The sequence below is a fragment of the Leptonychotes weddellii genome, chromosome 5 (assembly GCF_054177405.1).
Source record: "Leptonychotes weddellii isolate Sample4059 chromosome 5, ASM5417740v2, whole genome shotgun sequence".
Taxonomy (NCBI): domain Eukaryota; kingdom Metazoa; phylum Chordata; class Mammalia; order Carnivora; family Phocidae; genus Leptonychotes; species Leptonychotes weddellii.
In genome coordinates, this window is record NC_138373.1 from 47,108,653 (window position 1) to 47,128,507 (window position 19,855).

General features: G+C 45.8%; 1 protein-coding gene and 1 long non-coding RNA gene across 12 annotated transcripts in view; one reads left to right on the forward strand and one right to left on the reverse strand.

Annotated features, from left to right (window-relative positions):
- BEND7 (BEN domain containing 7) overlaps positions 1-18,911 on the reverse strand; it is a 79,809-nt gene extending 60,898 nt beyond the window's left edge. For 8 of the 11 annotated variants that reach the window (XM_081820602.1, XM_081820600.1, XM_081820597.1 and 5 more), the window contains exons 1-2: positions 18,776-18,911; positions 16,352-16,435 (exon numbers count right to left, since the gene is read on the reverse strand). In XM_081820602.1, the coding sequence (XP_081676728.1) occupies positions 16,352-16,435; positions 18,776-18,836 (145 nt within the window). In that variant the 5' untranslated portion in view covers positions 18,837-18,911. The remainder of the gene's footprint in view (positions 1-16,351; positions 16,436-18,775) is intronic. The other 3 variants (XM_081820603.1, XM_081820604.1, XM_081820601.1) reach the window with 3 other exon arrangements.
- The window catches only part of LOC115939251 (uncharacterized), a 30,247-nt gene continuing 29,228 nt past the window's right edge, over positions 18,837-19,855 (forward strand). Inside the window, exon 1 of the long non-coding RNA XR_014145472.1 lies at positions 18,837-18,967. This is a non-coding gene — a long non-coding RNA (uncharacterized LOC115939251). The remainder of the gene's footprint in view (positions 18,968-19,855) is intronic.

Below are 19,855 nucleotides of genomic sequence, written 5' to 3' on the forward strand. Positions count from 1 at the left end.
GGGAGACACGTGAATGTACGAATGATTTTAAAAACACGATGCCCCTCTTCTAACGAATGGCAGGCTTACCCAGGATAAGCCACCTGAAGCCAGGGTGGGAGGCTGGAGCTCTTTTTACCTAAGACTGAGCATGTGAAGCCAGGACGGGTACCAAGAAAGAATGCCATGGATCCTAGATGGAAAACAGGCCTTCAAAGCAAAAAAGAATGAGATCTTGCCATTCACAACAACATGGATGGACCCAGAGGGTATCATGTTAAGTGAAATAAATCAGACAAAGAAAGATAGATACCATAGGTTTTCACCTATCTGTGGAATCTAAAAAACAAGACACTCAAACAAAACTGAAACATACTCTTAAACACGGAGAACTGGGGGTTGCCCAAGAGGAGAGGAGTAGGAGGATGAGCAAAATAGATAAAGGGGATTAAGAGGTACAAATGTCTCATTGTAAAATAAGTCAAGGGGATGAAAAGTATAACATAGGGAATCTAGTCAATCATATTATAATCACGTTGTACGGTGACAGATGGTGACTACAGTTACCACGGTGAGCACCGTGTAATGTATAGAATTGTCTGTTTGCGATGCTGTACACCTGAATCTACCATAATGTTGTATGTCAACTATACTTCAAAAAAATAAATAAAACCAATTGGACAGCTATAAAAAATGGGCTGTCATGCTGCTTCTCAAATGTGTCCCTCAAAGAACACCTACAAAGGAGAATAAACACCTATATGAAGTTCGGGGGCAAAGTCCTAAAAGGGGAGTAAGGAATAATTTTATTTGGGGCGCCTGGGTGGCTCAGTTGTTAAGCGTCTGCCTTTGGCTCAGGTCATGATCCCAGGGTCCTGGGATCGAGTCCCGCATCGGGCTCCCTGCTCGGCGGGAAGCCTGCTTCTCCCTCTCCCACTCCCCCTACTTGTGTTTCTGCTCTCGCTGTCTGTCTCTGTCAAATAAATAAATACAATCTTTAAAAAAAAAAAGGAATAATTTTATTTGATGTCTTCATATTTTACCTTAAAAAATGAATGCCAATACTATACTTTGCTCTCTACCCACCAAGATGTACAGGTTCCTGGAACCTGTGGAATAACGCTGGGCACTAGTTACAAGTCCGTAGTTTAAAATGCACTGGCCAGAGGGAGGAGGGCTGGACGGTTACAGAAGGCGAACGGCTCAGCTTTTTAAGTCCGGCTTTTGAATGCCCCCAGCGGCTTTCTAGGAGTACACATCTAGTGTCCATGGCCGAACAGACAAAACCAAGAGATTACATGGGACATGCCTTGGACATTGCATGAATTACAAGTGTTCAGGAATTGAGAGGAAGAGACCATTTTAAACTGGGAGGACTATGGCCCGTGTCATGAAGATGGTGAGATGTGAGTTGGTGAACAAAGATGGCTAGCATTTCCACGGGCCCTTCTGGGAAGAGAAAGGAGGGAACGGTATCGAGCAAAGACTGAACGCAGAGAAAAACAAAATGGGTAATGGTAAATAAGCTAACTTAGCTGGAGTTGAGGCACTGAGTGGGTAAAATGAACAGAAGGACCTTGATGCTTTTACTTCATCCTGCAAATGATAGGAAGTCAACAAAGGTTTTCCACGAGACCGAGATATATAAGAAGTAGCTGGAATTCCCCAACCAATTCCAAGAGAGGGCCTGCTTATCTCTCCCTCAAATGTTCTTATATGATGGAAAATGAACTTTTATTTTATAATAAACATAACATGGCTGCCCAACTGAATGCTCCTTGGATGTGTAATTCCAGCCATCATTAAGTGAGTAGGTCAGAAGCCAACACTTTAAGCAATGTTCAAGAATAATTGAGCCAAAGAGTTAAAATCCCAAATACAAGAGAAAGGTCTTGCAAATAGTGAGGAAGACAAACACCAAAAATAGAAAACTGGGCAAAGGACATAAACAAGTAATTCACAAGAGAAAGAGTTTAAATCCCTTAATCTCCATAATTATTAATGTAATGCAAATTAAATAATGTGAAATTCTTTGTCTATTAATTTGGCGAAGACTGTAGATTCATAAAACCCATTTTTGGTGAAGGTGTAGGGTTATAGTCACTCTCATATGCTGTTGGTAGGGAACCTTTCTGGAGGGAAATTCAGCAATTCCACTTCCAGGAACTGATCCTATAGAAATATCACAGTGAGTACCCATGACATATATACAAAGGCACAAGGGCATCATTGTACTCGTGAAACTCTGGGAACCATCCAAACATTTATCAATGGAGCATGACATAAGTGAATCATGGCATGTCAGTGTAATGAAATTATGGTGTATGTTTACATATCCTGTAAAGAACGAAATAGCCCTTTTTATAGGCATTTGGAGGTATGCACAAGATAAACTGTAAACTCGTGACAGTTGATATCACGGTGACTTCACTCACTACTTTATATCCAGGGCTGACTGCCTGTCTCAAACTAGCCACTCAATTCTTGTGGAATAAATGGAGACTCGGTTAAGCAACAAAGTTACAAAACATTATATAGCATGATCCCATCTTCCTTGCATTGTAACGCACGCAAAAACAACTCTACTGTTAACAGTGGTTGTTACTGGAGAGTGTGATGGGGACGGGATGTTTTCCTTTTTACTTGACACCTTTTTTTCACCTTTCTCAATTTTAACTTTAAAAATGGTTTTGAAATTAATACGTATTATTTCTTTGTAAGAAAAAAATGACCTAGGAGAATTATATACAATCTTGTCCCTATGATATGCTGGGTAGAGTGGCAGCTTTGGACGTGAAAGCTTACAATGTCACCCAGGAAAGACGAAGTCGGACAGGAATGAGCAACAGGTGGCTAGAGAGAGCACTGGAAACAAGTCAAGGAAAGCGGGTGCTGGGGTGCGGTCTATTTTGCAACTCTTGGTGTACAGGGCTAAGATTACTTTTCCTTGAAGCTCATATAAGCCATGTATTCTTTATTTTTTTTCAAGTTTGTTTATGTATGTGTGTATGTACATAAGTAATCTCTATACCCAAGGTGGGGCTCGAACTCACGACCCTGAGATCAAGAGTCACACGCTCTTCCAACTGAGCCAGCCAGGCGCCCCAACCCATGTATTTTTTTAAAGTAATTTGGCAGTATGTGGGGGGGAAGTGTTACAGCCACCATTCACGGAGCACGCACTATGTACCAGGCCCTCCAGCAAACTCTGCCAACTTTCAATCCTGATGACAAGCTAAGAGGTTCGAATGTTGATGAATACATTTTACCCAGGAAATAACAGAGACTTTGAGATTAGAGTTTTAAACTGGGTAGATCAGGCGCCAAGGTCCATGAGCTACCCCCCTACTAAAGTGCTCAAGGAACTGGATGACTGGCAGGAAGGAGGCCATTCACAAAATAATCCAGCTGCATGGTATCCAGGAAGCTGTCAGATGCACACTGGGTGCTGTTTGAACTAGTTAGCACCTTAACCACCCAGCTAGGTTAACAAACATGGTAGAAACAATGGTTTGAACTAGTTAGCACCTTAACCACCCAGTTAGGTTAACAAACATATGGTAGAAACAATGGATTTCAACTATTCTCCTTTCTAACGAAGGAAAATAAGGTTCAGATATTTCTTTTTAAATTGGCAGCACGGTTCATGTTAATCCTGTGAGTTCTGCAGAAGCCAAATATTAACACGTAGAAGACATGCAATCAGAATTTATTTATGTTGGGGCGCCTGCGTGGCTCAGTCGTTAAGCGTCTGCCTTCGGCTCAGGTCATGATCCCAGGGTCCTGGGATCGAGCCCCGCATCGGGCTCCCTGCTCGGCGGGAAGCCTGCTTCTCTCTCCCCCACTCCCCCTGCTTGTGTTCCCTCTCTCACTGTGTCTGTCTCTGACAAATAAATAAAATCTTTAAAAAAAAAAAAAAAAAAAAAGAATTTATTTATGTTCATGATTCTGTGAAACACAGCAAAAGTCTTTGAATGTGGCAATACACATAGGTTAAATATAACAAGACTGCAGATTAAGAGCTGCTTCCATATTCCTATAGTAGCATAACCAAAATCTTGCCTTCATTCAATAAGGGATAAAATGTTCATAATTTACTGTCTGGAAAGAGATAGTCCTTTTCGATAGAATTTGAAATGCTGATCCTCTGCCTTCCTGTACAGAAAACTTCTAAAAGAATGCTAATACAGACGTGCAAATCTCCCCTCACTGAGCCGTCAATTTACACATCCACATCATGGATCAGTTAAATATGAACGTGATTCAGTACTGGCCATACTGTGTTTCTTCAGCCATTTAAAATTTTAAAATATTCCAAGTTAAATATACATGCTGTTGTATAGTCTCATCTTCAAAGTAAATAGTGTTACTGATGATGAGAAATGGGTCATATGCACAGCACCTTTTTCTTCCAAGGATTTCAGGGAACTCCGCTAAGTCTGGGTCCAAAAGCACCTGGAGAGTGTAGTCTTTCTCGAGTGAGACTAATGACAAATCTCCAGGGGTAAGGCAATCATGGCTTAAGTCAGTGGGTTCCAAACTTTTTTGACCATAGTTCATAGCAAGAAATATATTTTTCCTGATGATTTCACACACTTCCATACACACACACACAAACACACACGCACACTACCTACGTAACTAAAAAAAGATACATGAATTTATCCTTCCTGCAAGCAATGCACTCTGACATTTTCTATTCTACTCTATCTTTGTTATTATTATTACTGTTATTGTTGTTAGCTCATGTGGGTGACAATCTGCTAAACTGATTTCATGACCCACTTACAGGTCACAACCATTGGTCTGAAAAGCCCTGCCTTAAATGTCGAAGGTTTTCAGGATGTTGCCTGGGCAGGCTTCTCCCTCCCCACACCCTTTCTGGACCCTTGATCCTCTCTCTGGCTCCAGTGACCATCTGTATGTGAGGATTCCAGCCCTGATCCTACTTCGGGGCTCCAGACCCACACACCCAATTGCCCACTGGACAGCCCCACTTGCAACAGCAACCTTAAATCCATATCCAAAACTGTATTTAATGCTGACTCTCCGTGAGCACCAACCCAGCCATCCAAGTCAGAAACCTGGGACTTCTCTCTCTCCCTGCCCTCCCACAGCCAATTAATCACAGAGTCCTGCTGATTGTGACTTCTGGATCCTTCCACTTCTCTCCATCCGCCGGTTCCCATGGTCTCTTGATGGGGCTACTGCCAAAAGCCTCCAGTGTCGCGCCCCTCCCTCCAATCCCTCTTCCACCCCGAAGGCAGTGTGACCTCTCAAACATGCAAACCTCATTACATGACACACCTCACTGGATGCCAGCCACCTCCGGAAGGAGCGTGGCTCTGCATCTCCTGGCCTATTTCTCCAGTCAGCTCTTGCCACGTTCCCTCCCCGACCCCCATCTCCCTTATTCTAAACTGGTGGCTCTCAGGTCTGGCTGCACATTAGGATCACCTAGACAACTTTGTAAAAATACTGGCGCCCAGGCCTCACTTCAGGACAATTAAATACCAATCCAATTAGTGGCTGTAATGGATAGCCGGAGGGCTCTCTGCTTTCGTTTAGAAGGAAGGTCTCTCAGTGGTCTGGAAGCGCTCTCACTTCCTGGCCTTCACACAGCCTCAGCTCCAGCCCCACCCCACACTTATCCTTCAGGTCTCAGCTGAAATGTCATCGTCTCAAGGCCCATATCCCCTAATCCCCCAGGCCTGGCCAGGCCCTCCCCATTCTGTGTTCCCATATAATCCTTCATCCCCCTATCGCAACCTAGTGAGCTTCAAAATCTCTTAGCTACTCACCAAACACCCACAAAATGAACACAAGAATAAGTCAATTCTGGGATCAGATATGCCGAGAAGCTGCAGTTGAGGAAAACACCACTGACGGGTCAAGACGTAGATCAACATCTGTGTTGTCTTAGATTCTCATTTCCACGGAGTGTGTAGGGTTGGAAGCAGAGGCCCCTTGGTGCCTAAATTCAATCGTGTCTTCCTATGAAAGCTTTCCCAAAGGAACACAGCTCATCCTCATCGTGTTCCTAGTTCATCAGAGGTGACAGACAGGGACTCATGTGCCCCACTTAATGAAGGATAAGACTAAGTTGCGTGCCCAGAATGACCAAAGCAGACCAGAGGAAGGCAAGTCGGATCTAGGCCGCGCATGTCTGTGTTGCTCAAGACAGCAGGCTCTGTCTTCCAGAGTAGAGCTAAACAGCAGAACAACGAACGTACGGAGAAAGCTAAGGCTAACATTCCTGCAGCAACTCCTTTTCAACTGTATTTCACACAATGCTTATTACAGTACCCATTAAAGTCTTGCTAGTAATTGAAAAAATTATATATGTGCAATGAGCATGAGTTAATGTTAACAGAAGAACCTTAACTTTTGCATCTCCTGACTTTTTACTTTTGGCTTGTACCTTAACCTTGCATTTTTGTGGGGTTCTTTACATTTTATATGGAGGTGTAAAGTCACATTTGAGATATAATTCCGTTAGCCATACAAGCAATTTCATAAGGCTATTATGTTGCATCAACTTTTTCTGTAAAAATAAATTGTTAAGGATATTATTCCTGGAACAGAATAAATTCTTGGAATTACTGAGTAACTTATGTACTGTACCACTGTTCCAAGAACACATTACTTATTTTATCATGACAAAGTAAAGTTATTAATCTTCTGGCTTCCATTTCAACAATGAGAAATGCCGTGAGATACAGAGACACCTGTGTTACATTTCAGTTCAACTTTCTATCATCCATAAACATCTCTGTTTTGGACACCTCATCCAAACAAATGCTCACAGAATACTTCTATGTAGCATTCGATTTTATGAAACTATAAAAGTTCCTTGCTGTTAATTACAGAGACAAATGTCTCATCACCCATTTGGTTACCAGATAGCATAATTAGTTTTCTCCATTAACCTTTCAGATATAAAATTTGATTTCTAAGTAAAAAAACATTGTAAAACCCTTGCAATTCAAATGATACAGTATATCTGGATATGTTTGGAAAAAAATCCAATACTAAGAAAACAATTGTATGGATTCTTATTTACAAGGATACTGACTGTCTGGAATACTGAAAGGAAATCTGTCTAAACTTCTTAATGATTTTAAAATATATGATCGAATATGCATGTAATAAGCTGTCCTTTGTATAGAAAGGAGGCTCAGTAACCTGACCATGAATGGAATGTGCCCTTTGATCTCGCCCTGGGTATGGTGATGCGGCTGAGTGGGTCCACCTTGGCCCCTCGTTTCTACCCCCTTCACACGGGCATCTGGGAGAGAGCCGGGTGAAGGGGTGTCTAGTCTAGAGCAAGGCAATAGCGTTTCTCTGCTCAAAGCTAACTGACCCCACAGCCTTGGGCCTGCAGAGGACCACGTGCCAGCTGACATGTGTAGGGGGTGGGTGCTCCTGACATTTATATACATTGATGCTGCCAACATTCAGTCCTCTTGTAACATGCGGGACAGTCCTGCACAAGAAAACCGTCTCGCTGCAATAGACGGTCCCACTCAGATCAGCTGATAATTGGCAGCAAGTTGCATTTTTAACATGTTTTAAACATGGTACTCATTTGTTTGTTCAAAAATAGTTACCGAGAATCGACTTTGTCAAGTATCGTGTACTAGGAACACGGTCAACGGAGTCTTGCCCTGCAGGAATTCAAGCTGAGACTGGACAAATGAAGGCTCAGAGAGACAGGGCGGTAGAGGTCATACCAGGCAGAGCCCAGCCAGGGCAGACGCCAGGCCCACAGGACTGCAGGTCCCGGAGATGCCCACACAGCATGGTCTATCGGTGGGGGGTGGGGGGCTGGTATACACTCACAGGCACAGAGGTTCGTCCTCTTTCAGGGTTAAACTTTAATAGGGGGTCCTGCCATTAACCTAATCAAAAAGGAACAAAAATAGGAAATGAAAAATAAAGCTTCTATGGTCAGTCAGTGTTGACAAATTTTACTCCTGATATGTGAGGTCCAGTTAGCTACTAAGAAGGAAGTGTAAATTTTCACCCCTTGAAGCCAGGGCAGAACTTAGAGGTGAGAGTTGAATAATAAAGTTTCCAAGTGGCTGATTCCACCACTTGACTTTGAATTTAAAAGTGGACATCTCACTCATTCCCTGAGCGTGTACTGATGATTATTACGTGACCAGCGTGGTGCCGGGCAGTGGGGACACAGAGATGATTCTTGGGGAGTTTACACCCCAGTCGGGAGAGAGAGAGAGAGAAGTAAACCAGCAATGCCTTTGCTTTGATGGCACCACACTGTGGAGGCTGCGGAGGGAGAGGTGAGGGGAATCAGAGAAGACTGCCTGGAGGAAGTTACATCAACTTGGAGTCTTTAGGGAAAAGAGAAAGCCAAGCAAAGAAGAGGGAGGATGATGCAAGTGTGAAATTCCAAGCAGAGGAATTTTTGTGGCTTCCGTGCAGCCACCAGGGTGAGAAAGTGCCTGGCTTCAAAGGCGAGGACGGATTCCTGTTGCAGGAATGAAAGTGGTCTGGTATGGCTGACGCCTGGGAGCTGGAAGGACAGCGTCAGCAATAAGCTCCAAGGATACAGGTGGCAGTTCATGCAGAGTCTTATCTGTCAGGCTTAGGGGTCTCAGTCCTAACCCGAAAGCCGCAGACAATGAAGACATTCAGGCAAGGAGCAACCCAAGTGGCCCAGTCCCTGGATAAATCCCTGTAGATTTGGGCATCTGCTCCTTGCGGGGTCCACACCCCCTACTACTGTGGACGCGCATTCGGGCACATTCGATTCCAGGTAGCGTTCTCTCCAGTAATCTGTGACTTATGAGAATAACAGAGTTCCTTTGTAAATGTCCTAGATCTATTTTTAACTTGGAGATGCAAAACATACTGTTCCAAAATCTTTATCTTATAGATGGCCATGTTATTTTCTTCCAAAAGTAAAAATCCATATTCCCATGGGAACCAGAGAGGCTAAATTGTTAATACATCTCCTTTGAGCCTGTCCTTCTTGGAGGGTTGTTTGTTTTTGTTTTTGTTTTCCTAATGATTTGGTCATGATCAGAGTAGGAACAGCAAACGATCACAATGTATGGTACATTTTACCCCGAGGGTGGTTCCTGAACCACATCAAGTCTTGAAGAGAAAAAGAAAGAAGCAACTTTTTCTTGGGACATGGAAGGGGGTTGGTGAGCGGGCATAGCGTGTGCGCTCCCTCACGGTGTGACCTGCACCAAGGCCTGTTGAATGCTTGGCTTTTGGTTTTCCTGAAATTTAGATAGGGAAAATCGCTTCCTCTGGAACCTGAGAACCAGACAATGCCAAAAAGCAGTTGATAAACAGGTCAGTCCTCTCTTAAGCACCCTTAAGAGGGTACACCAATGTTACAGCACAATACGGAGCCAGGAAAGCACAGACCATTTTTGTTTTGATTTTCAGCATGTCGCTGGCTTTCGTACATGAGGGCCTCTCCTTTTTGGTCTTTTCTAGACTTGAAGGGAAAAAAAAAAGATTTCAAGTTGTATCTCACAAATCAACATCAGAAATCCCAAATTTCTGTGCTAGTTGAATATATTATAAAGATTCTTCCAGTTAAATGTGGCATATTTTAGTTTGGCTCACTAAATGTCTCCAAAATCTCAACAGAGTGGTGTATTTGAAAGCAACTCTTCAGGGGCGCCTGGGTGGCTCAGTCGGTTAAGCGTCTGCCTGCGGCTCAGGTCATGATCTCAGGGTCCTGGGATCGAGTCCCGAGTCGGGCTCCCTCCTCAACGGGAGCCTGCTTCTCCCTCTCCCTCTCCCCCCGCTTGTGCGTGCTCTCCCTCTCAAATAAATAAATAAAATCTTTAAAAAAATAAATTAAAGCAACTCTTCATCGGTCTGTACGACAGTGTCCAACATATTCACGCACTTAGATATTTGAGTACCTATCATCTGGGTACCTATTATGAACATTACACTGTGCTGTGTGCTTCAAAGGATACGAAAAAGAATCCAGGTCACACCTGCTCTGTGATCTTACAATTTACACGAGGCGAGATGGTGCAAATAAACAACCACAATTCAATGCGGTAATTGTTCAGATTTGGGGGCAAATGGGGGTGTCTGCAGGGTAACCTGGAGCGCAATAAAGCCGTGTACAAAATAAGTAGGTATTAGGTAGTATGTGGTAAGTGCCATAAAAGAATGATGTTATTATTTAGTGCTAAGATGTTCAGAAGAACATTTAAATTCTATTTCCAGAAAGAGAAGGGACAAAGGAATAATAAAAATAAGAATACAGCATTTCCTACTTTGAAAAAGTGTTTTGTCATTTGGGGTTCCTATATATCGTAGGGGAACCTGCTGGGGAGGTCAGGGCCAACATTACTTTTCTATTACAGAAGATAAAGAAAACCCCTCAAGAGTTTTGGGCAAGGTATTATTTATTAACGTTAACCTGAGATTTAGACCAAGGTTTTCTGACTTTAAACCTGACTTCTCTCTACTGTGCTAGACAAACTGAGAAGGCCTCCAGGCCTAGGTAATGTTTGAATTGGGCTTTAGAAACCAATAGGAGATAGGACTGTAATAGATGGGAGTCTGGAAAAGGGCGAAGACATGGGAGCGCCTGGAGAGAGCAGGCTGGTGAGAGGCACACACGTGGGCAGGGCAAGGTGCTCCCAGAAGGACTGCTAAGAGACCAGGCTGACATAAGCACATGTTTTTAGTAGGAAGAAGGAGGTAAGACTAGAAAGGTGAACTAGGAGCAGACAACGAACAGCAAAAGGAGGAGGACGGGGGCCTGGCTTTCTCAGAGGCTGCACGGCAGAGCAGAAACGTCAGGCTCTCCTCTGCGCGCTCTCTGACCCTGGGCAAACTGACATTTCCAAAGACCCCTCTTTTTCATTTAAAAATGGAAATAACACTATTCCTCCAGTACAGGAAGTGCCCCACGCACAGCAGATGTTCAAGCCACATTACTTCCTTTCTTCCCAAGTGCGTCCTAGGCTCTGCCCAGTCGAAGCTTCTGCCCGCCCCTCCGTTCTGCCGCCAGACGGTGCCCCGTCACATTTGGAGCCCCGCTCTGCCGCGGAGAGGCTGAGGAGTCACACACCCCGCTCAGCCTATGTGGCCAGAAGGGCAGAGGAAGGCAGGACAGCAAGCAGCCCTGACATGGTGAGAGAGCGCAGAACCGGACATCGAGGGACCTGGTTTTAAAGCATGCTCAACTACTAATTACCGTGAGCCCTTGCGCAAATCACTTTCACCTCCGAGCTCAGCTTCCTGTCTCCATAACAGATATAACACCTGCCTCACGGTGTAGTTGAGATATTAGCTAAATGATTAATCCAAGTACGCGACCGGCCTAACTGCAAACACCTCCTGAACTTTAGGCAGTGAGTGATATCTAAGAGCGTCTAAGTCTGCATCTACAGCTACAGAAGCATATTTACACGTGCGCTTCTATTCAAGGAAGCCATCAGTGTTCAACAGTCTCTCTCAACCTTGACTTTGCTTGCAATTGTTTTGGAAGCCATTTGTGGACCTAGAGGATGAGCAGGCCTACTTTTAGTGCTGTAGGAAACCTTAGAAACCATTCAGACCAGAGGTTTTTCCATGGGGACGAGGACACCCTAAAAGCTGCAAGACGCCCACAGAGGTGGGGAGGCAGAGGTGGGACGTGTCACCTGGGATAACATGCAAAGTTCTTACCATAGAGCCTGGCACACAGCCAGCTCTCCCAAAATGATACCTACCATTACTGGCCATGTTTCTAACCCCAAGAAACACTCAGGCCCACTTGGACCTTCATGTTATTTGAGGGTGCTTCTCACTCATGGAACTCCAGCCACAGGTGAGGTGACACATCGGGGCCCCTTCCCTCTTGGGAGGAAACAGGAAGCAGGCGGGACCCAGGCCGCCTGACTCTAGGTAAAGAGCACCCCCATTTAACACATGCACCTGCCCACTTCTCTGGGAAGGAGACTTACACTGCCGTGAGAGGCTGACTCCCTAGCCTGGAAAAGTGGGTAGGGATTATCTGAGTGTGTCATCTTTGAGGAGACTCTGGGGACCCTGGTGGGGGCAGCTGTCATCAGCAAAGCCACTGAAGAAGATTTCAAAATTCAGACATCTCGACCCGCTCAACTGGCATGGCTATGATACGCTGTGCTTTGTCTTCTGAAAGTTGTGTAACAGAACTGAGGATCAAAAGGAACTAGAACAGGGCCAGGGCCTGGCATGTAATTGGAGCTCAATAAATATTTGTCGAGTGAATAAACGAGTGAGACCGAACGCCTGAAAATCAGACATGTTCCAAATTTATATATAATGACAGTAAATCTAAAACAAAACCCAATGTCTCAAAAGAGATCTTATCAAATGTTTGTGTTACTGTTACAAGTAATAAACTCACCATCTCACTAAAATATTTTCCAAAAGTGCCTTGCTATACCAGGTAAGGTCTCCTGATGATCCTTGAACTGTCTGGCCCGACATGGTAGAGGGGAAAGATCTCTGCACAGGAGCCATGGGTCTACTCCAGGTTCCACTATTTATGAGCAAGTTGCTTTACTCTGAGCCTCAGTTCTGTCCTCTAGGTAATGGGAATAAGGACATCTGCCCCAGTGACCTTACAGGAATACAGTAAAAACCACAGGATGACAGGCGTGGAAGCAGTTTTTAAACGGGCGACACTCACTTAACGTCTGATTCTAAGGACCCTTCCCTCTCTGCTGTAGCTTCTGGCACCCTTCCCACCTGGATCTGCTCCAGCTCCCCTCTGCCTATCCAAATCGTACCCAAGTTCGAGGTCTAGCCTTTCCAGAGCTCTCCACTTGACCCTACATTTGATCCTTCCCTTCCAACGCAGCTTTTGCTCATTGCCCTAGTGGTTCCTATTTGTCAGTTAATTATCGTTCACACAGAGAGGCATGCAGTGGGGTATTTCCAGCACAGGCAATGTGCACTGGGATCCCAGCTATGGCACTTGCTACTTGAGAGGCCCTGGCAGGCTACCAAACATCCAAGTCTCATGTACAAAATGGGGATGACAGTGACTTACAGATTTGCCCTGAGAGGTAAATGAGATAACTCATGTGAGGTACTCAAGTCAACACCGTGCACGCGGAGAGTGCCCAACGACTGGAGCTGTTATGATTATTGAATATTGCTTCTTAACTGTGTTCTGAACTTGTCCCATCTCCCCAACTGGACTTAATCTTTGAGAACAAGGTCTCTGTCCTTTCCATTTCTTTGGTTGCCCCAACCCCACTCCCATTCCAGAAAAGCACTGGGTGCTTTTCTTAGAAAACATCTGTTGAATTGATTAAAACAATTTTTTGTTTTTCTTCAAACAGGGCTCAAATTTTTATGGTAGCCCGTCACAGCCATCCTGACAATGTCAACATCCACAGGGCAAAGTAACCTCCTCTGGCCCTATTATCACCTTAAAAATGTGTGAGTAACTCCCAAAGCACTCAGCCAAGCCATTCACACTATTGAGCTATCCTACCATGTTGGATGTGCTACATTAGTCAACAGCCTAAAAATATTCCAGAGAAATAGATTTCATGTGGGAACTCTGCCAAAACCCAGAGCACTCACTCTCTTTTCCCGAGACATGAACTTTAATCTTATAGGTGCAGATAATAATAATAATGTCTCAAAAGAGATCTTATCAAATGTTTGTGTTATTGTTACAAGTAATAAACTCACCATCTCACTAAAATATTTTCCAAAAGTGCCTACACCCATGATCTCCAAAGAGCTTCTCTGAGTTCTAGACTGGCCACTCTGCACCTCTAGCTGGGAAGCCCTCTTATACAACACCCTAGGGGCCATGTTTTAGGACTCAGATTATAGTTGAAACAGTTCTTCTGGCGTTTTGCTAACAAACTCCCTTGGATGTCATAAACCTCACACTGAATTCTACACCCTAGCAAGTAACATTATGGATAGACTCCAACAATTTATAAAACAAACATGCTTTAAATATTTTTTTTTTTTAAAGATTTTATTTATTTGACAGAGAGAGACACAGCGAGAGAGGGAACACAACCAGGGGGAGTGGGAGAGGGAGAAGCAGGCTTCCCGCTGAGCAAGGAGCCCGATGCGGGGCTCGATCCCAGGACCCAGCTGAAGGCAGACGTTTAACGACTGAGCCACCCAGGCGCCCCAACAAACATGCTTTAAATCTATGTTTTGGGAAGAGTACCTATAAACTAAAAATGCCTGTTTTAGAACATCGTCAACAACCAAATTCTTAATTTGCTATGTTTTCAGTAACTATTCCCAACTGCTCTAGAAATTATGTTAGCGTAATCATTTGCTCTTCCAGTTTTTAAAAAAATTGACCTGGAAATCACAAGACACAAATGTTCTCTGGGAACCATATCCCACCTCCCCCAGAATGAGCAAGACTGAGAAGTAAGCCAGGCACACATTTGCACTGTTCAATCTTTGGTCTCTTGATGTCTGAGGCCGTCTTAACCAGCAACTTGAAAAGCTTATCCTGACCCTGGTCTTTGGCTAATGTTCTCTTATCTTCCTGGACTCAAGCTGGGAAAACTGAAAGCAGCAATGTGTGCCCCCTTCAAGAGTTTGCATTTTACTGAATTCTGAGCACCAGCATCTTCCTGTTCTTCATCCCCTTACTCTGTCATACCCAGAATTACCTCACTGTATAGCGTCCTTACTGTTTTCCAAATACACAGCAGAACAGGGGGGAAAAAAGCCTGCTTTGTTGAAGAATAACTCAACCAAGGACATGATGTTCCATTTTTATGATAAATGTAAATTTTCTCCTAATAGGCAAATTCCTCATTTCCAATGACTAAGACGAGGGGTATTTAGATTCAGAATTCCAACCAATCAAGTTTAGGGAACTGAAACTACAGAATTCCAATTGATTCAGTTTAAGGAACTGAAGAGAGTACAATCCAAGAATGTTCTCCTTCTGGGTTGTAGCATTTCACTTGATGATTCACTTTTTGGTTTTTAGTTCTCTTAACCGTAAACAGGTGCTGAGCATAGTTGCCGGCCTCAGTGACAGTCTGCTCGGATGCAAAGATCTACGTGCCTTCACTGGTCGCTTATGTAAGAAATGCTGAGCCTTCCCTCCTGTTTCACCTCTATCAAGTATCCGTTTTGATTTCTCAGTCCTTCGCAACCCACCATTTCTCTCCCTCAAAGCCAAAAAGAGAGATCCTGGTGACAGAGTACTCCACCATCTGGCTTTCATGTTGTTGGGATCTGCAGTACTACGCACACTGGGTCTGAGCAGCAATCCTACTTCCTTCAGCCCTCGATACTCCCCAGAGAGCTGGCAAAGCTGGCCCTTGCTTTTCATCACTCCTGCCCTGTCTCCCACTTTCTGCTGCCTTGCCGCGCAGCACCCAGCTCTCACCCTACTACCGGGGGTGGGGAAGTGTGCAGGATGGGCAAGGTGGAAGCCACATGCCACCGTTTACTCTCTACTCCTACTTCTCCTACTTTATGGGTACTTCACTCTTAGTGGCAAAATCGCAGGTTGTTTGATTTTGGGTTCATGGTCTGCAAATAACAAACTGTACATGCAAGATCTCTCATGTACGGCATTTGTATCAAAAGCTGCACTTGGAGAGACTGGCAATGCTTCTGACTACCTCCTTATTCATCATGCAGCTACCCTTGTCGGATGGTCTCCCAGACACTGCTTTTGCTCAGCCCATCCCTGAGGTGAGCTGGGAATGAGGGGGGTAAGAGCAAAGCATGGCTAGTCTCTCTGCCCACAGATATTGGGGGGAGATGCACACAAGGCCAGGAAAATGATAGCTAGTACTCTCAAGAGGTGGTTGGGTGGACAATCACACTTTGATTTTCCTTACGCTTTTTGACTGTAGATTTAATTTAATTTTGTCATGGCAGGATTAGCAACCAGGCCACAGAGGTGAAGGGACATTATAATAAGACAGCATATTAATCCTCTGTCCCACCCAAGGCAGAAGCAAAACCAAACAAATAGCAGCTTCCTGGAAATTGAATTTCTGTTATCCAGATGTCAAAGATGTAATACCCCAATTACACAGACTATTGCTAGTGAAGCATGCCAGCGAATATGCAATGTAAATGGGGTGAGCGCAGAGCGACAAACCTGCACCGTCAGCAGCTGGCTCTGGGAGTGAGTGATAATTAGCACTGTGTGTAGACACTAATAAACATTTATGTCTGAAATTACAACTTTTAGCAATGTTAATAAGGGATATATTGGCAATCTGTAAAATAAAAGGTCTTGAAAAGAATGTCATACATTAAGCAATGGCAGACATTTCCCGTTCTGGCACAATCTTTTTTTTTTTTTCCCCTTCCCCCTAATTGCAAATGGCCACACTGTTTTGCTGAGAAATTAATTGACACAGGAACCTACCTAAATAAATGGGTTGGGTCTCTTTGGCCTCCCCATTAACATCGTTGCTGAATTCTGAGATCTTATATACCTCATGGTGATAATCTGGGATGAGAAAACAACCAAAAATTAAAATTCTAATGACCTGCAAGTTATGAATAAACAATAAAAACTAGACTCTCATTATATATAAGATGTAGAATCTATACTTAAATAAATTATAAATATAATTTCCAATAACTCGATTAACCACCGAATTCGTAGTCACTAATAATCCCTAAAACTTTGCTTACTCTGAAGAAGTACACAAACTTGAAATATTACTTTGACTTTAGAAAACAGCTTTGCTGATCACATGGTTTTCACAGTAAATTTGGCCCAGAGATGCCAATTACTAGGCCTTTTTGCTTTCAAATGACAAGTATGTTTATAAGGGAAAGAAAAACCTTGCCCAATCATAGGCCAGGGGGTGATTCCAAAATTACCTCCACAACTCATTTCCATGAGTACAGTATATCAATAGCATGCTTTAGGGCAATCCAACACTCAGTTTTCTCAGTTTACCCAGCAAAATCCCAGCCTTTAAGCAGCTTACGGGAAAGCACACACGAAAAATACTGATTTGTTATTTCAAATATAGTATAGTCTAGATAAGAAAGCAAGATTCTTGTCTTTCACACAATCTTTTGCATTCAGCTACTGCACTTTAATATGCAATAGTTTATTTGCGAAAAATGCACCTGCAGAGCAGAGAGAAGAATCAGACCCATAATTTAAAGAAAAGGAAAATGAAAAACTTGCTATGTCAGTCAAACTTTAAAATACAATACTTTATGAGCTTCCTTATTCTCTACGGAGGCTGCTGGGCTTGCCAATGGTCTATTTCTAAAAAGTAGGATCGTCTAGGTAAGAAAATAGAGGTTCCTTCTTCAATTTTTTATTTTTATTTTTATTTTTTTTATTCAGAAAATAGAGGTTCCTTCTTAACAGCCATTCTCTTTTTTGTGGCAGGAGACCTGACAGGACAAGGTCTACAAAACTACTCTCACTTTTCAGATAAAGTAGTTAAGTTCCCTGAGGTCATAAATAAGAAAGCAGCCTACATTCCTGAATGAATCAATAGGCCAACAGGCCAGTCACGTATGGAAGATTTTTAAAGTACAAATGACTGAGTAATCCACACAGAGAAAGAGGGAAGAGCCATATATTTTGAATACGTAAAACTATTTCAGGCCTCTTTCATTAAACAGTATCCAAACTAAATCAGGGGAAACAGATATGTGCAGATCTTCAAAATGTCTATAGTCAAACCATTTTCAGGCTAGCCAAAAGCAGGCTTTATTGAATCTACATCATAGTTAGCTCAGCTTAGTTTGAAAAGCTCTATTACTTGGAATCCCCCTCTAATTTTCATCACCTCACATGTGACTTCCCCAGGTTGTTGAAACAATCGCCTTGCTCTCTGATGCCAACGCTAGATAAAACAGAAGAAAAGGGACAGGTTCTGTGGTTTGGTTTTGACCTCTAGTTGACTCAAAGAAGATATTTAAACAGGGTGATTCTAAACTCAATATCAGGATTTGTGACAATAGGACGAAAAAAGTCACCTGCCTCTCATTTAAGGTGACACAATGCATTTTAAGAGACATATTTTAATGTCTGCTCTTAAGTTCTCATCGTCTCTGACAAAGTCCAGTAAGGAAAATAAAGCCTCTGACAAGTAACTGAACACAGGCAAGGCGATTCAACTTTCCCCTCCCCTGATAAAATAGACCCAAGCCAGAAAACCGCGGTGTACACCTGTTAAATCGTCAGGAACGGGATGGAATTTTTTTTTTTTTTTTAAATAGGGATACTTTTCTGACCGATAAGGGATCTATTCCAAAACAGCTTTCCAACCCAAATAACGTCTCTAGAAAAGATGCCGGAGGTCATCAATTCTCATTTGGCCTCGTACACCTAATGAGCTTCTTTCTGGTTCTTAAAAGAACCACCACCTTTTTTGCTACTGTTTGGGGGAAAAAAAAGCAAACCCACAACCATTGGTCGGGATCCGTGTGTGCACGGCCTGCCGGAGAGGCAGTTCTCCCCCAACCCCCAGCCTAGCCACAGGAGTGGAATACCAAAGAAGGCTCTCGGCTCCCCAAGTGTCATTGTTTGCTAATTTCCTGATGTGCCCTCCGACTTGTTTACGCTGAATAACATCCTGCCTCCCCCCCGCACAACTTTCCCCGCCGCGCGGCGTATGCGGCCGCGGCCCCCGAGGGAGGAGATTCGGGGGTCCCGGAAGCCCGGACCCCCGGCGTGGGACGCGCGGCCGCGGCGCGGGGCGAGGGGCGAGGGGCGAAGGGCGGCGGGCCGGGCGCGGGGATGTTTACGCGGCGCCAAGTCCTCCCTCCGCCGCCCGCACGCCCCCCGCCCGGCCCGGCGCGGCCCGCCGCTTACCTCGGCTCACCAGTTTGAAGCTCTGGGATTTCCTGCTCCTTTTCCTCTCGGAGAACTCCATGGTGCTGGCAGGAGGCAGGGGCTGCGGCCGGGGGGCGGCCGGCGGGCGGAGGGAGCGGCGGCCGAGGCGGCGGCGGTGGCGGCGCCGGCGCTGGCTCCTGCCACCCGGCAGCGGGGAGCACCAGGACCAAGGTCCGTGTCTTGAATCCGCAGGGGGAGGCAAAGGCAAGGGAAAAACCACCTCGAGCCCACTCGGGGGCTGCGGCTCGCGGGGTCGGCAGGAGGCGCTTTCCCGGGAGAAGTTGCCCCCGTCTCGCCGCCGCCGCCCGGTCCCCTCAGCACGCCCCCCGACCCCTTCTCATTCCCGGTCTCTGTGCCACACGCAGCCGGAGCCGAACTTTCCGTTGGGGAGCGAGTTGGGGGCGGGGAGGGCGCGGCGCGGCGCGGCGGGCCGGGTGCTGCCGGCGCCCTGCGCGCTGGCCGCGGGCCGGCCTGGGCGCTGCTCCGGACGCGGCGGCGGCGGCGGCGGCGGCGGCGGCGAGCGCGGCCCCGGGGACGCGGCGGGCGGGCCGAAGGCGGGCGGGCCGAGGGCGGCGGCGGCGGGGCGCGAGCCGGGTCGGGGCGCTGACCGCCCCCGCGGGAGGAGGGGCGCCGGGGAGGAGGCGGCGCCGCCGGGACCCCGGGGCCACCTGCTGGCGGAGCGCGGCCGCCGCCATCCCCAGGGGCCCGGACCGCCGCCACCCACCGGCCTGGACGCGCGGCGCCCTGAGGAGGAGCCGGAGGCCGCGGCGCAGCGCCCTCGGCCCGGCCAGCCGGCCTTCCCGCGGGGACTGCGGGCCCGGCCGGACGCGGGGGTCGGGGGATCGGGGCGCTGCTGCTCAGGGCCCGGCTCTCCGCCCCGAGCTCGCCAGCCTGTCGCCGCCGCTCCCCGGGGCCGAGCTTGTTACACGTAGTGCTGGGTGTCGGAGACCCTCCGGCCAGCCCACTCCTTGCCTTGAGATCCAGAATGTCGGAGGGCCACACTCACGGGCTTATGCAAGTTTTAGAAAACACGCACACACACAACTTGCCCATCTGCGC